Source organism: Coenobita brevimanus, chromosome 33 (genome assembly GCF_032717465.1).
Source record: "Coenobita brevimanus isolate Jiangsu-jjx chromosome 33, ASM3271746v2, whole genome shotgun sequence".
In the NCBI taxonomy this organism is placed as follows: Eukaryota; Metazoa; Arthropoda; class Malacostraca; order Decapoda; family Coenobitidae; genus Coenobita; species Coenobita brevimanus.
In genome coordinates, this window is record NC_136986.1 from 11,666,039 (window position 1) to 11,680,432 (window position 14,394).

Consider the following 14,394-nt stretch of genomic DNA (forward strand, 5'->3'; position numbering starts at 1 on the left):
GCCACCCCTTACGGGATTAAGGCGTCTGGCAATATATATATATATATATATATATATAAACAAACATCCGAAACATTTTGCTTAACAAAGTAAACACCGAAGACTCTTTTCCTTTGTGGCTTAATTTCCAGCTGACAACATCATATTCTCCGGGATGCCTTTTATACGTCTATATAATTAGTATACTTTGTATCACACAAAAATATAGTAAGGTATGTAGACAAATAATTTTCAAAGTCATAAGGCAAATAATGTGGGTGATAGGTTCCATTCAGATATCTCCAAGAAAACAAGAATATTTGTCGAAAAATACCTTCTATGTCAAACTTTTACCAAGTGCCATATCAACGTGCTGACCAATGAGTCTCACAGAGGCAATGTTGGTTGTCATCTATATTACAAAGGCAAACCACGACTTATCAGAATATTATTTTGTAAGTATTAAGAATGAAGTACAGGAAAATACTACAGGACAGATTAAATTATTAGTTGGCACTGTTCCATTCATTGCAAATTGTATCCTGTTCAAATAACTGACTTTGTCATATATATATATATATATATATATATATATATATATATATATATATATATATATATACAACTGCAATACATTCACCATGGGGGAAGCGTTGTCCTAATATGAAGATAAACATCAGCGTGATCAGAAACATCTAGACGTTTCAACAACTCATTTTCAAACATAGGTAGCATGATCACGTTTTGTTTGTATTTTTATCATTGACATGGTGTTTACTTTGGTTTTACTATATTTTCCCTAGGTTTCAATATGAAAAATGAGTTGTCAAAATGTTACCAATATTTTAAAGATGTTCCTGATCCCGTTGGTGTTTCTCTCTCTCTCTCTCTCTCTCTCTCTCTCTCTCTCTCTTTCTGTACACTATGCGTGTGTGTGTATATATATATATATATATATATATATATATATATATATATATATATATATATATATATATACACACACACACACCAAGGATGCTTCCCCCAAGGAAAGGGAGGTAGCTGAGAAAGGACGACACACTCGTTATATACTCATCACTCAAACACCATCTGTCACATCTTAGCCCCAAAGGGGAGGAGGGACAGATCCTCACCGCACCACAACACATGAGGGTCAACTGCTCAGTGCAATCAGTGACATCCATAGGAGGGCACGACACCAGAGCTGGTATACCCCTGCAACACGTAATGGACCCATCCCTTTACCTGCACCTGTCCTAATCAGATGATCAGTCAAAATGCGGTAGAATATCCTCCCAGGGCTGCGTTATCATTTATTCATTCACACTTTCTCTCCATTCATTTCTGTCACACACAGCCACTCTTCCCTGCTCAACAGACATCCCTCTCGCATCCAATGCTCTCTTTACAATGTCCGTCCCTCCTATTTGTGGTCTTCCTCTCAGCCTTACACCTCTCACACCAGATCTAGTTATCTTTTTCATCAGTCGCTCATTATCCATTCTCTTCATATGCTCAAACCATCGCAACACCCTCTGCTCAACTCCATCAGCCATCTCCCAAACAACTCCAGTTCTCCTTTGCACTTCATCATTTCTCTCCTCGATCCATACGCATCACTCCACACATACTCCTCAGACACCTCATCTCCATTACATTCAAACTTTCCTCTCTGCTACAACTCTATTCCATGTTTCAGCCCCATATAATGCAGTCGATACCACAACATCCTCATACAGCCATCTCCTTACACCCATTCTAAGCAAACAACATCTAAACACTTTTTTCATTCCTCCCAGCACCTTTCCTACTTCATTCATTCTAAACTTCACTTCTGCATCTATTCTTCCATCCACAGCAACATGTGACCCTAAATACTTAAAACACTACCTCCTCAAGCAACTCACACCAACATCGTACACTTCATTATTTTATTCTTATTTTCATTTACTTTCAATTTTCGCCTTTCACACACCCTTCCAAACTCTTCTACCAACTGTCTCAATCTCTCCTCTGAATCACCCACCGGTGCAGTATCATCTGCGGGCAGCAGCTTGTTCAGATTCCACTCTCTACCATCAACATTCACCAGACTCAGACTTCCACCTAAAACTCTGGCATTTACCTCCCTTACAACACCATCCATTTAAATATTAAACAACCAAGGCGATATCACACATCCCTGCCGCAGCCCCACTCTCATGGGAAACCAATCACTCATAGTATTTCCCACTCTTACACATGCTCTACTATTTACATAAAAATTTTTCACTCCTTTTAGTAACTACCATCAAGTCCATACAATCTTAAAACAGTCCACAAAGCCTCCCTATCATTTCTATCATACACTTTCTCTAAATCCATGAATGCCCAAAACACATCCTTGCCTTTCACACACCTGTCTCACAGCAAACACCTGACCCATGCATCCCCTCCCTCTCCTAAAGCCACACTGCTCATCACCAACCACTCCCTCTGTACTCTTTCTAACTCTCTTAATTAACACTCTACCATACACTTTACCTACGACACTCAACAGTCTTATACCCCTAAAGCTAGTACATTCATACTTATCACCCTTATCTTTATACAAAGGGACCACACAACCACTTGCACAGACAATTGGCACCATACCTTGCACAAAACACACATTCAACGATCTTACTAACCAGTCAACACCACCTTTTAGACATTCCACAGCACACCCCTCCATAATTGCAGCTTTCCCTGTTCTCATCTCCTTTACTGCCTTCCGCACTTCCTCCATCATGATCAATGAATCATTCAACTCTCCCAACACATTTATTCCTTGCACACTTCCTTCTGCCACAAGCTCAGCCTCCCTTTCCTCCCCTACATTTAACAATTTTTCAAGATACTTTGCCCATCTCTTCCTTACTGCATCCATCTCAGTTAACATCCTTCCATCCTGTGCTTTTACTCGCTCTTCCTTCCCAGATTCTCCCTTTCGCACCCTTTTCATCTCCTCCCAAAACAATTTTTTATTATGTTGAAAATTCTCAGTCAACTGCCTACCCCACCTCTCATCTGCTGCCAATTGCGCATCACGCACAGCCCTTCTCGCCCTATTCCTCTTTTCCTTATATCTCTCATATGACACGTCATCCTTCCTCTGCAGCACACTTCATATCCACGTCTCTTGTCAGCCACAGCCTTACTTACTTTCTCGCACCACCATTCACTTCCCTTTCTTACACCACTACCCATTTGTCTCACACCACACACCTCTTCTGCATGCCCCACCACAGCACTCTTAAACAGCTGCCATTCCTCCTCCACACTGCCTTTCTCTGCTCTTTCACTGCGTTCCACTCATGTCAATTTATCCTAATACACTATCATTATCTTTCTTTTATCCAGCTCACTCAATTTCAAAACCTCTCTGCCACACCTAACTCTCCTAGCTCTCACCCATCTCTTACCTATTCTCAACTTTCCCTCCACTAGGTAGTGGTCAGACATACCTCCACCCTCCCCTCTCAAAACTCTCACATCCAACAATCTTCCTATTACATTCCTGGACACAAGTACATAGTCCATCAATGCTCTATCCACAACCCTTCCACCCTCCTGCCTCACCCAAGTATTCTTATAAATACCTATCTTCTGAAACAAAGTATTTCCAATCACCATCTCTCGCGCAACGCACATCCCTATCATTCGTCCCCCATTCTCATTTCTTCCAGACACATCATGCATACCAACTACACCTGCAACTGCTACATTTCTCACTCTAGCATTCAAATATCCCATCAATACCACATTCACATTCGCTCCAAAACTCTGCAGACACTCATCAACACTATTCCAGAAAGACTTCCTCTCTTCTGCATCCCTTTCGCTACCAGGCCCATATGCACTCACAAATACCCATAGCTCACGTTCAAATTTCGCTTTCACCCACATCAATCTCGATGACACCTCCTTCCATTCAGTCACACACTGCTGTACTTCCGGACTCACTAACAAGGCCACACCTTCTCTTGCCCTTCCTCTATCCACACCGGACAATCTTCCATTCACACTTCCAAACTTAGATTCACCTTTCCCTTTCATCGTTTCACTCAAAGCAAAACACATCCAACTGTCTTCACACAAACATTCTCCCAATGTCCTCCCTTTTAGCCTCACTCGTACTACATCCACGCACATTCATAGACCCAATCTTCAGGGTACGGGGATATCTCAATACTCCATCTCTTTTTAAGGCCTGTCTCTTTTTAGGAACTAAAATACAGAGAAGCAGGGTCCCTAGTCCCCTCACTCCACCCCTTTCAGTTGCCTTTTATGGCACGCAGGGAATACGGTGGCAGTATTCTTCCTAACACAACCTGGCTGCAGAGTAGTAGTACCACCCCATCGTATGGCCAGATTGTGTCCTCCTCGCCACAGGGGATATATCTATCTATCTATCTACCTATCTATCTTTCTATCTATCTATCTATATCTATCTATCTATCTATATATATATATATATATATATATATATATATATATATATATAATTATTTATGCAGAGAGAGAGACAGACAGACAGACACAGACAGAGACAAAGACGGAGAGAACATAAGAATATAAGAGGACAACTGCAATAGGCCGGTTGGCCCATGCTAGGCAGCTTCCAGAAGATTAACTGAACCAATAGAATGAGATAAGGATATCAAAGAAGATGGCTTAGGCAATGCCAGCAGGAAAAAGGCAGAAAGAACACCATGTAGCATAGAAAAACTGGCGTGGGCATTTGATAGGAAAGTGTGTAACTGAAAAGGAGAAAGAATTAGTATTGGTTTAGATTTTTTTTTCTATACCCAGCCCTTATTTGTCATATGTGTAATACCCACACAGCGGGGTAAGCCAGAGACCACGACCCCAGGAGGAGAGTATGGGAGGGTAATACCCATTCCGCCAGGAGATGACAGGGTGGCAGGCTCACCTGTCATAACTTCCAGGCAAGAGCGTCTTATCTCCCTCGCGACCCGATGCCCCTCTTCTCCACAGCCAGACCAACTGACAGTGTGCAGGAAAAGTACACTACACTCTGGCGGAGGGAACGCTCACCAGAATCAGGGTGGGACTTGCAGTGGCAACATCCCAAGCAGACACTCGAACGCCGAGTCCCCTGGATCGGCCTTCTTTTTTACAGAGGACTTGGGAGGAGCCTCAAGGGCTGTTATTCTCCCAAAGAAGCAGTGGCACAGTATCACCCGCAGGGGATACTGTGGGTGGAAGAACTGTCGGTTCACCACCCTCTGCAAACCACCTTTGGGAGCCGGCAAGTCGGCACGTCAACCAGACGACCCTCACCGGCAACCCCAAGGAGGAAGGTGGGCCCTGGAGTACTCTCTGCCAGAGGTACCACCCGGGACAAAACATCGCCATCCCCCAGTGCTGTCTCTGGGACTGGTGTCCCAGACCCAATGGCCGGAGTGCAATCTTCATCGGAACTGTGGCAATAGCTGGACGTATCTAGCAGGTGCCTTCTCCCCACCGTCAAGACTACGGCCAGAGTCCAGCCTCCATCAGAGCTGTGACAATAGCTGGGCATATCTATCGGGGACCTTCTCCCTGCCGCCAAGACTACAGCTGGAGTGCAGCCTCCATCAGAGTTGTGGCAATAGCCGAGTGTATCCATCGGGTGCCTTTTCCCCGCCACCAGGGTATGTGATGCCCAGAGAAGCTTCCCCTGATTCCTCTTGCCCTCCTGTCCCCAATGGGAGCCCAGGCAGTGCCCAACGGGGCTGCCTGACAGAGGGAGAGTCCTTTGGACCTTCCCCGTCTAGCCCGGACCGGAGTTCCGGCAGGGCCTCCCCACCCCGCCAAGTAGGAGTGCCAGCCCCTGGCTGCTCTCCCTCTGCCCGTCCCCAGGCTCCTGCAGAGGAAGGTACCTCTTTTCCTGACCACCACTTCAGTGGCAGAGTAAGGTGCCACTCGCCACGCCCCTCTACATGAGAGGGCGGTTTCTGCTCCTTTTCAGGGACCCCACCAGAGACCAGAGCAGGCATGATGTCCCTGAGGCCCAGTGTCCTGTCCCTGCAGCCCCAGGTGTTGTCGGACTCCTCCAGGATGAGAGGCTGCAGCTCACCCCTGCCGGCCCCCTCCCGACGGCGAGACCACGGCCCCCGGAGTCAGCAGGCCTCCCCTGGCACCTGCTGCAGTAGCCGAGGCTCCCTCAATGATGGTGGCCGCAGACCCTCCCTGACGGCCGCCTTTGCAGGACATGGCGACAGCACACCCCGGGCACCGCTCACTCCATGCCCGACCCCAGCCCTGGGCCTCCCCAGTTCCTCTCCTAGGATTCCGAAGATGACTAAGGGCTAGCACTGAGCAGTGCGCCTTCTGGCCCTCTTCGGCCCTAGCCTGGAGAGCCCTGCTTCCTGCCGGGCCATAGCGGCTAGGGAGCCGCCCAACACACCACCCACTAACTCCTCCAGGACTTGTGGCGACCACATGGACCACTCTCCCCTGTACTACTCACTGGGCTGCCCACCTCCAATGCCCAGCCAACATTTGAAGCTCTCGGCATTGGCCCTCCTGCCCTATGCTCTGTGCTCTCCACTCCACCAGAAACGTGAGTACTAGATCCTATGATTGTGCACTCCCCAATTGTTGTTGAACCCCCCTCCCAGTGAACCAGTCTCTGTGACTTCCCCCCCCATACTGTGGTGCCTCTCCCCCAGTGTTGATCAACCCCACCCCAGTGCTCTATCCCCTCTCCTCCCCACCCCCTGGCAACCACAGTGTTATCCTCCCTGTGTGCCATAGTGAACTCTACTACTTGTGATCTTCTGTGTGGAGTGTTCGACACCTACACACGGGTCGGTTCCCCGACAGTGAGAACCCTCCCCCAGTATTGCCCCACAGGACATCATACGCCAGTGTAACCCTCCCCCCCCAGGCCCCCCCAGGCCCCCCCCAGGCCCTGTCTCCACGTGAACAGCCCCACCCTAGACTCACTAATACCCCTCCCTCCCCCCTCCTTTCTTACCAGTGCAGGACATTATATACTCTCGTCCTATGTAACACGTAATTAAAGATTAGCTGGGGTATCATCCATGTCACACGGTTGCATTGTACTAGCTAGGGATCCGTCTATGTCAAGCAAATACCTAGACTTAAGGGCTTTAATATACATTATCATCCATGCCACACGCGTCATATTGGTTATACCGTACTATATTGTCCGTGTGTGCTGAACATAATTGTACCTAACATATTTGTGAAATATTGTCTGTGACACTGTGTGGACATTACTCTACATTAGGAAGGTGTAACTCCGTGTACAGGTCAAACTTGCTGAACTAGGTGGAAAGTGATTGAAGAGAGAAACCTGTACTGTACACGGGAAAAATCATCCAATATATTAGCAAAAAGTTCGGGAATCGAACCCGGGACTCTCAGGTGAGGGCCAGGCAGCATACCACTACACCACTATCTATCTATCTATATACCTAGGCTGCTTCCCCCAAGGAAAGGGAGGCAGCCGAGACAGGACGACACACTCCCCATTTACTCATCCATTCAAACACATTCATTCGCATCTTAGCCCCAAGGGGAGAACGGACAGATCCTCACCGCACCACACCGCACAAGGGTCAACTGTGCAATGCAATCAGTGACATCTGCAGCAGGGCCCGACAGCAGAGCTGGTTTACCCCTGCCACATCATAACAGACTCATCCCCTTACCCGCACCTGACCTGAAATAACTACACCACAACGAGGTAAAAGTTAACTCACATTGTCACAATCTTCCAACCAATGTCCCTCCGCCCCTACTGCGGGCCTGAACAGGATGAGTTAACCCCCTGGCACTCGGGCAAGTAGATGCTTTTAATCTATCCCAAGCACTTACGGCAAGTCAGAATGTAGAGAGAAACCTGTACTGTACACAGGAAAAATCATCTGATATATTACCAATATGCCGGGAATCGAACCCAGGACTCTGAGATGAGAGCCGGGCAGCATACTACTACACCACGACCAGGTTTCTTTCTTCATTCTGACTTCCCGTAAGTGCTTGCGATAGATTAAAAGCATCTGCTTGCCCGAGTGCCAGGGGGTTTACTCATCCTCTTCAGGCCCACAGTGGGGGCGGAGGGACATTGGTTGCAACATTGTGACAATGTGATTTAACTTTTACCTGGTCGTGGTGTAATGGTATGCTGCCTGGCTCTCACCTGAGAGTCCCGGGTTCGTTTCCTGCATATTGGTAATATATCAGATGACGTGGTGTGTGGAAGGAAGAGAAGACGGAGGGGGGTGAAAGGAACAGCGTGGTGGGCTAAAGAGGTGAGACAGGCGGTGACACAAAAGAAGAAAGCATACAATGAATGGATGAGAAATAGGGGCGTGGAAGAAGTTGAGAGGCGGAAGAGAGAGTTATATGTAGAAAGAAAAAGAGAGGTGAAAAGATTAGTAAGAGAGAGTAAGAAGAGAATGGATGAGGAATTTGGAAGGAATTTCAGTGTAAACTGGAGGGACTGTAAGAAAATGTTCTGGAAAGAGATGAAAAGAGTAAGACAGGGTGGAAGTGAAGTTAGCAGGGGAGTCAAAGATAAAAATGGTAGATTACTAGTGGAGAAGGGAGAAAAAGTGAGCAGATGGAGAGAACACTTTCAGGAATTGTTGAACATATAGGATGGAATTAATGAGAGTATAAGTGGCTGGGGAATGGCTGGGAGAAGGAGGGAGGCGAGAAGACAGGAAGAAATCAGTAGGATAGAAGTTGTGGAAGCAATGAAGAAAGTTAAATCGGGGAAAGGCCCAGAAATTGATGGAGTGTGTGGTGAAATGCCGAAGCATGGGGGAGAGATAGTAGTAGAATGGATGTGGAAGATGTGCAGATTGGCCTGGGAGGAAGGTAGAGTCCCGGAGGATTGGAAGTCAGGTATAATTATTCCTTTGTACAAAGGAAAAGGGGAAAAAGAAGTGTGTGGTAATCATAGGGGCATTTGTCTTCTTAGTATAATAGGAAAAGTGTATGGTAGGATACTTATTGACAGAGAGAAAGAACAGATAAATTAGTTGGAGAAGAACAGGGAGGCTTTAGGAAGGGAAGAGGTTGTGTAGATCAGATATTCATTCTTAGATCTTTAGTGGAAAAGTTTCTAGAGAAGGGAAAGAAGTTGTATGCAGCTTTCATGGATTTAGAGAAAGCATATGACAGGGTGGATAGACAAGGATTGTGGAAAGTAAGAATATATGGAGTTGATGGGAAGTTGTTGAATGCTGTGAAGAGTATGTACGATGGTGCGAGGGCTGCAGTGCATGTGGATGGTGAACTAAGTGAATTTTTCTCTCTGAAAGTTGGGTTGAAACAGGGATGTGTCATGTCTCCATGGTTGTTCAATCTGTACATGGATGGGGTAATAAAAGAGGTACAAGGTAGGGTACTGGATGTTGGAGTGGCCCTGGGGAGAAAGGATAGTGTTTGGAAACTCCCTGTACTGTTGTCTGCAGATGATACTGTGTTGTTGATTGAAGACGAAGGGGAGCTGCAAGGCTTGGTGGATGAGTTTGGGAGAGTGTGTAAGAAACGGAATCTAAAGGTGAATGTAGGGAAGAGTAAAGTGATGGTCTTTGAGAGAAGTGAAGTCAGTGAATGTACAGCGAGGTTGGACGGTGAGGAATTGGAAAATGTGAGTACGTTTAAGTACTTGAGTAGTGTGATGAGTAAGGATGGAGGTTTGGAGGGTGAAGTGCGTGAAAGGGTACAGCAGGGAAGAAAGGTTGTTGGTTCTTTGAAAGCAGTGATAAGAAACAGGGAAGTGAGCATGGAAGTGAGAAAGTTACTACATGACAGTATTGTGATACCAACTCTAACTTACGGAAGTGAAGCTTGGACGTTGTTGGAAGGACACAATTCAAGAGTGAGAGCAGTGGAAATGAGTTATTTAAGAGGAGCCTGTGGAGTCACATGGAGAGACAGGCTGACAAATGAGGATATAAAGGAGCATTGTGGTGTGGATGTGGATGTGATAGGAAGCGTTATGAGGAACACACTGAGGTGGTTTGGCCATGTGGAGAGGATGGAGGGTGAAAGACTGACGAAGAGAGTGCATGTGAGACAGGTGGAGGGGGGAAGAGGGAGGGGGAGGCCGAGGATGAGATGGAGGGATGGGGTGGAGAGGTATATGAGAGAGGGGGGTGTGAGTTTGGAGCAGGGCAGTGAGATGGCGGGGGACAGGGCGACTTGGAGGCGATTTGTTTGTGGCCACCCCAAATAGGATTGAGGCGTCTGGCAATAGATAGATAGATAGATAGATTTTTCCTGTGTACAGTACAGGTTCCTCTCTTCATTCTGACTTCCCACAAGTGCTTGGGATACATTAAAAGCATCTACTTGCCCGAGTGCCAGGGGGTTAACTCATCCTCTTCAGACCCACAGTGGGGGCAGAGGGACATTGGTTGCAAGATTGTGACAATATGAGTTAACTTTTACCTGGTCGTCGTGCAGTGGTATGCTGCCTGGCTCTCACCTGAGAGTCCCGGGTTCGATTCCCGGCATATTGGTAATGTATTGGATCGGATGGAAAGTGATTGTTGTAAACACTATTATGAGTCATTGAAAGTTCCTCAATTTTGCTCATAGAACGGTGTGTGTATTTGTCTTTTAGTAATATATGTATGTGTGCCCTTTGACCAGTAGTGTTTCTGTTTTCCTTCTTTGCCAGTACTGACCAGGTCGGGAACAAAGAAACCAGAACCGCAACGTGTCTGTGACCGAGGAGTCGGGACTCAGAACACGCTGCATAATAATATGTTTACGTAGCCTGTGCTTAAAACTCTCATTGGAAGATTAGCAACTACTTTACTAGGTAGGTTCGTCTACTACTCTATTACCAATCCAATTTCAACCTATTTCCTTACCGAAACGGAATTCTTCTAAGTTGAAACCATTACTTCTAGTTCTATCCTGTATGCTCACTTTAAGTACCTTGCTAATATCTCTCTTATTTATTCCCTTCATCCACTTAAACACCTTAATTAAGTTTCCCCTTACTCTACTCCTCTCTAGTGAATGCAGACTTTGTGTTTCTAGTCTGTCTTCGTATGACAGGATCCGAACATCATGTATCATTTTTGTCATTCTACCCTGCACATTTTCTAACGAATTAATACCCATTCTATGGTAAGGATAACAAAATTGTACGGCGTAGTCTAAATGTAGCCTTGCTAATGCTACATAGAATTGCAGTATTAATTTTGATGACGTATTGCTCACGCTACTCGAAATAAATCCTAGGACCTAATTTGCTTTACTTCTCGCATTAACACACTGTTGCCTGGGTTTGAGGTCTTTACTAACCATAACTCCAAGATCTCTCTCGCTTTCCAATTTACTAATTTCTGTGTTATCTAAGCTATATTTAATATCTCCAATGGTCATACCTACATTAAGTGCTTTACATTTTTCAACGTTAAATTCCATTTGTCAAGTTTTAGACTGTTTAACAAATACATCGAGGTCCTTTTGTAAGTTATGGCACTCGTCAGTCAAGTTAATGATAATCACTATTCATGTTTCGTCGACTAATTTGCTGATACTGCTAGTGATTCCTACTCTCTCTCTCTCTCTCTCTCTCTCTCTCTCTCTCTCTCTCTCTATATATATATATATATATATATATATATATATATATATATATATATATAAGGGACCGAGTACTGAACCCTGTGGTACACCGCTAGTTACTAATCCCAATCTGACTTAGTTTTATTTGTTTATGCTCTCTATTTTCGTCCTATCAGCCAGGATTCTATCCATTTTAAGATATCGCCGTCTATACCGTGCTTCGATTCTTTCTAACTAATCTTTGGTGTGGGACCCTATCAAAAGCTTTACTAATGTTCAGATAAATAATATCGTAAGCTTTATCGCTATCTACTGCCTCATAGACCTCTGAGAAGAATGACAACAAGTTTGTGAGGCACTATCGTCCTTGCCTGAATCCGTGCTGACTTTCATTTATTAGATTAAATCTTTCTAAGTGTCCTCTAATCTTATTTGCCAAAATTTACTCTTAACATTTTTCCTGCTATTGACGTTAGACATATTGGACGATAATTCAACGCAGCTGTTTTTTTTAAAAATGGGCACTACGTTTACGGTCTTTCACGCCTCTAGAACTTCTACTGAAATTAAAGTCAATAAATAACGTTAAAAGTGGCTGACATAATTCTTCTTTGGTTTCTCTTAAAATTATTGCATATATATCGGTCGGAACTGGCGACTGAGATTATAACTTATTCATTTCTTTCAGTTCGTCCTCCTTAGTAATGGTTATATTATTAAGAATATTTTCCATATTATCATCGTAAATATTTGCTGCTTGAGGGATGAGGTCTAGATTTTCCTTCTTAAATACTGTACTCATATGAAATAATTATTTAGAATTGGGCACATCTTTTTCTTCACTGGTAATGTCACCTGATTCTGTTCTGAGAGGTCCTCTCGTATCTTTATTTTTCGTACTGTATTTTTGATAAAAACCTTTGGGGTTTTCTTTCGATTAACTAGCAAACATAATTTCACAACTTCTCTTTGCTTTCCGTACCTCGCTCTTTACTTCTCTATTCAGAATCGTGTACCGGTAACGTAAGTGTTCCTCTCCACGGTTTATTTTTCTGTATATTCTTTGCCTTTGGCCTATGAGAAATTTTAATCTGTTGTTTAACCATCTTGATTCTGAATTATTCGTTCTAAACGGTTTTGAAGGGATATATCTATCTTGGCCTCCGTGTGTTATATTTACTAATTCATTAAATTTCTAACTGGCCGAACGGCTGCTTGGTAGGCTACTGGACATGAGTTAATGTCCGTCACCTGAACTACACTCCCACTTATGACCTGACCTTCCCATGAGCTTGGTACACATTCCCACCTGTTTCCTGCCTCTCACCTATGACCTGGGGTTCCCTACTGACCTGGCTCTCCCTAAAGTAATTAGTCTCCCTATGGAATACCATTCTAAAATATGCTTTTAATCCATTAAAACCACATTAGGAATGGCGGAGGGATTTTCAGTAGAACAGAGGTCCCAAATAAATTTGAAATTATTTTCTTCTTTTTTGCTATTACCAAGTCATCCAACATCTATATCACTAATGACATTTTCTTTATTAGCTAAAACCAAAATTAATCTATTATATTATTACCTCTGTTTGGAGCCCTGATATACTGAAAACGGAAATTATCCTGTATTACCTCTAGAAAGTCCTCTGACTGCATCCCCTGTTTGATTTCGCCAATCTATCCTTGGCAGATTAAGATCCCCTACAATTATTACTGAGCTGGACTGCGACGCCTTCCTAATTTCCTCCCAAAAGTATTTACTATCTGCTCTACTTAATTTTGGAGATATGTAAATAGTTCCTAAGACTAATTATTATTTCTCCCTGTTGTTACTAATTTCAACCCATATACTTTCTATGTCCCTATTTACTTGAATGTCTGGATTATTGTAACAGTTTAATGAATCCTTTACATAAATAGCTACCCTTCCTCTCTTCTCAGACGGTTTGACACAAAAATATTATAGCCCTTTATCTGATACTCTGCAAAAAATTCTCTAGTGTCAGTATTCATCCAAGTTTCAGTAATAACGGCAATGTCTATTTTCTCTGTGAAAATTAAAGCCCTAAGTTCATCCATTTTTTTGCGTAAACCCCTGCTGTTTGTGTAGGACACCTTCGGATTATGACGAATAGTTTTACCTCTACCTTGGGACTTACTATTTTTTATTTTGTTACTAACTGGGAAACTCTTTACTAGTATAACAATTTTTTGTACTATCACTTATCGCCCCCATATCATTGCTTGTTCTGTCCTCTATCATCGCCTGCTCATTTTGAGGTGCCTGAGTGGATGTATCTACACTAATGGTTAAACTGTTGTTCTTACTTTTGCAAGTTTTGCTGCATCTATCCAAACCTGGTGATAATGATTTCTGATTGTAGTTGCTGTAACTTCCTGTAAATATAATTCACAGCCTCAAAAAAAAAAAATAATAAAAAAAAAATCTAACTCCCTACCTATCATTCCACCTAAAACAGTAACTCCCTGCCTACTAAGATGAGTTCCCTCCAACTATATATAGCACTACGTCCATAAAACTGGTCCCAGCTGTCTATGAAAGGTATTGCATTATCTTTGCAATACCTTTCAAGGTGGCAATTAAAACCTATTGCCCTGCTCAACCATTCCTCCCAAGCCGCCTCCTAGGCAAAACACCGAGTACCACAGGGGTCCCTCCCCTCTCCTTGACCTTTTCCAACATAACATTGTACTGCTGCCAAGTACCTCACTCTTAAGCCTACCAATATCATTGGCTCCTACACTAAGGCACACAGTGGATTTGTCTTCACTATCCTTCACGATATTTGAAAATTA

General features: G+C 44.0%; 1 protein-coding gene across 1 annotated transcript in view; it reads left to right on the forward strand.

Moving 5' to 3' along the window:
- The first annotated feature begins 6,450 nt into the window (after window positions 1-6,450).
- The window catches only part of LOC145395788 (uncharacterized), a 34,174-nt gene continuing 26,230 nt past the window's right edge, over window positions 6,451-14,394 (forward strand). The window contains exons 1-2 of the mRNA XM_080269325.1: window positions 6,451-6,571; window positions 6,766-6,833. Coding sequence (XP_080125451.1) covers window positions 6,451-6,571; window positions 6,766-6,833 — 189 coding nt within the window. The remainder of the gene's footprint in view (window positions 6,572-6,765; window positions 6,834-14,394) is intronic.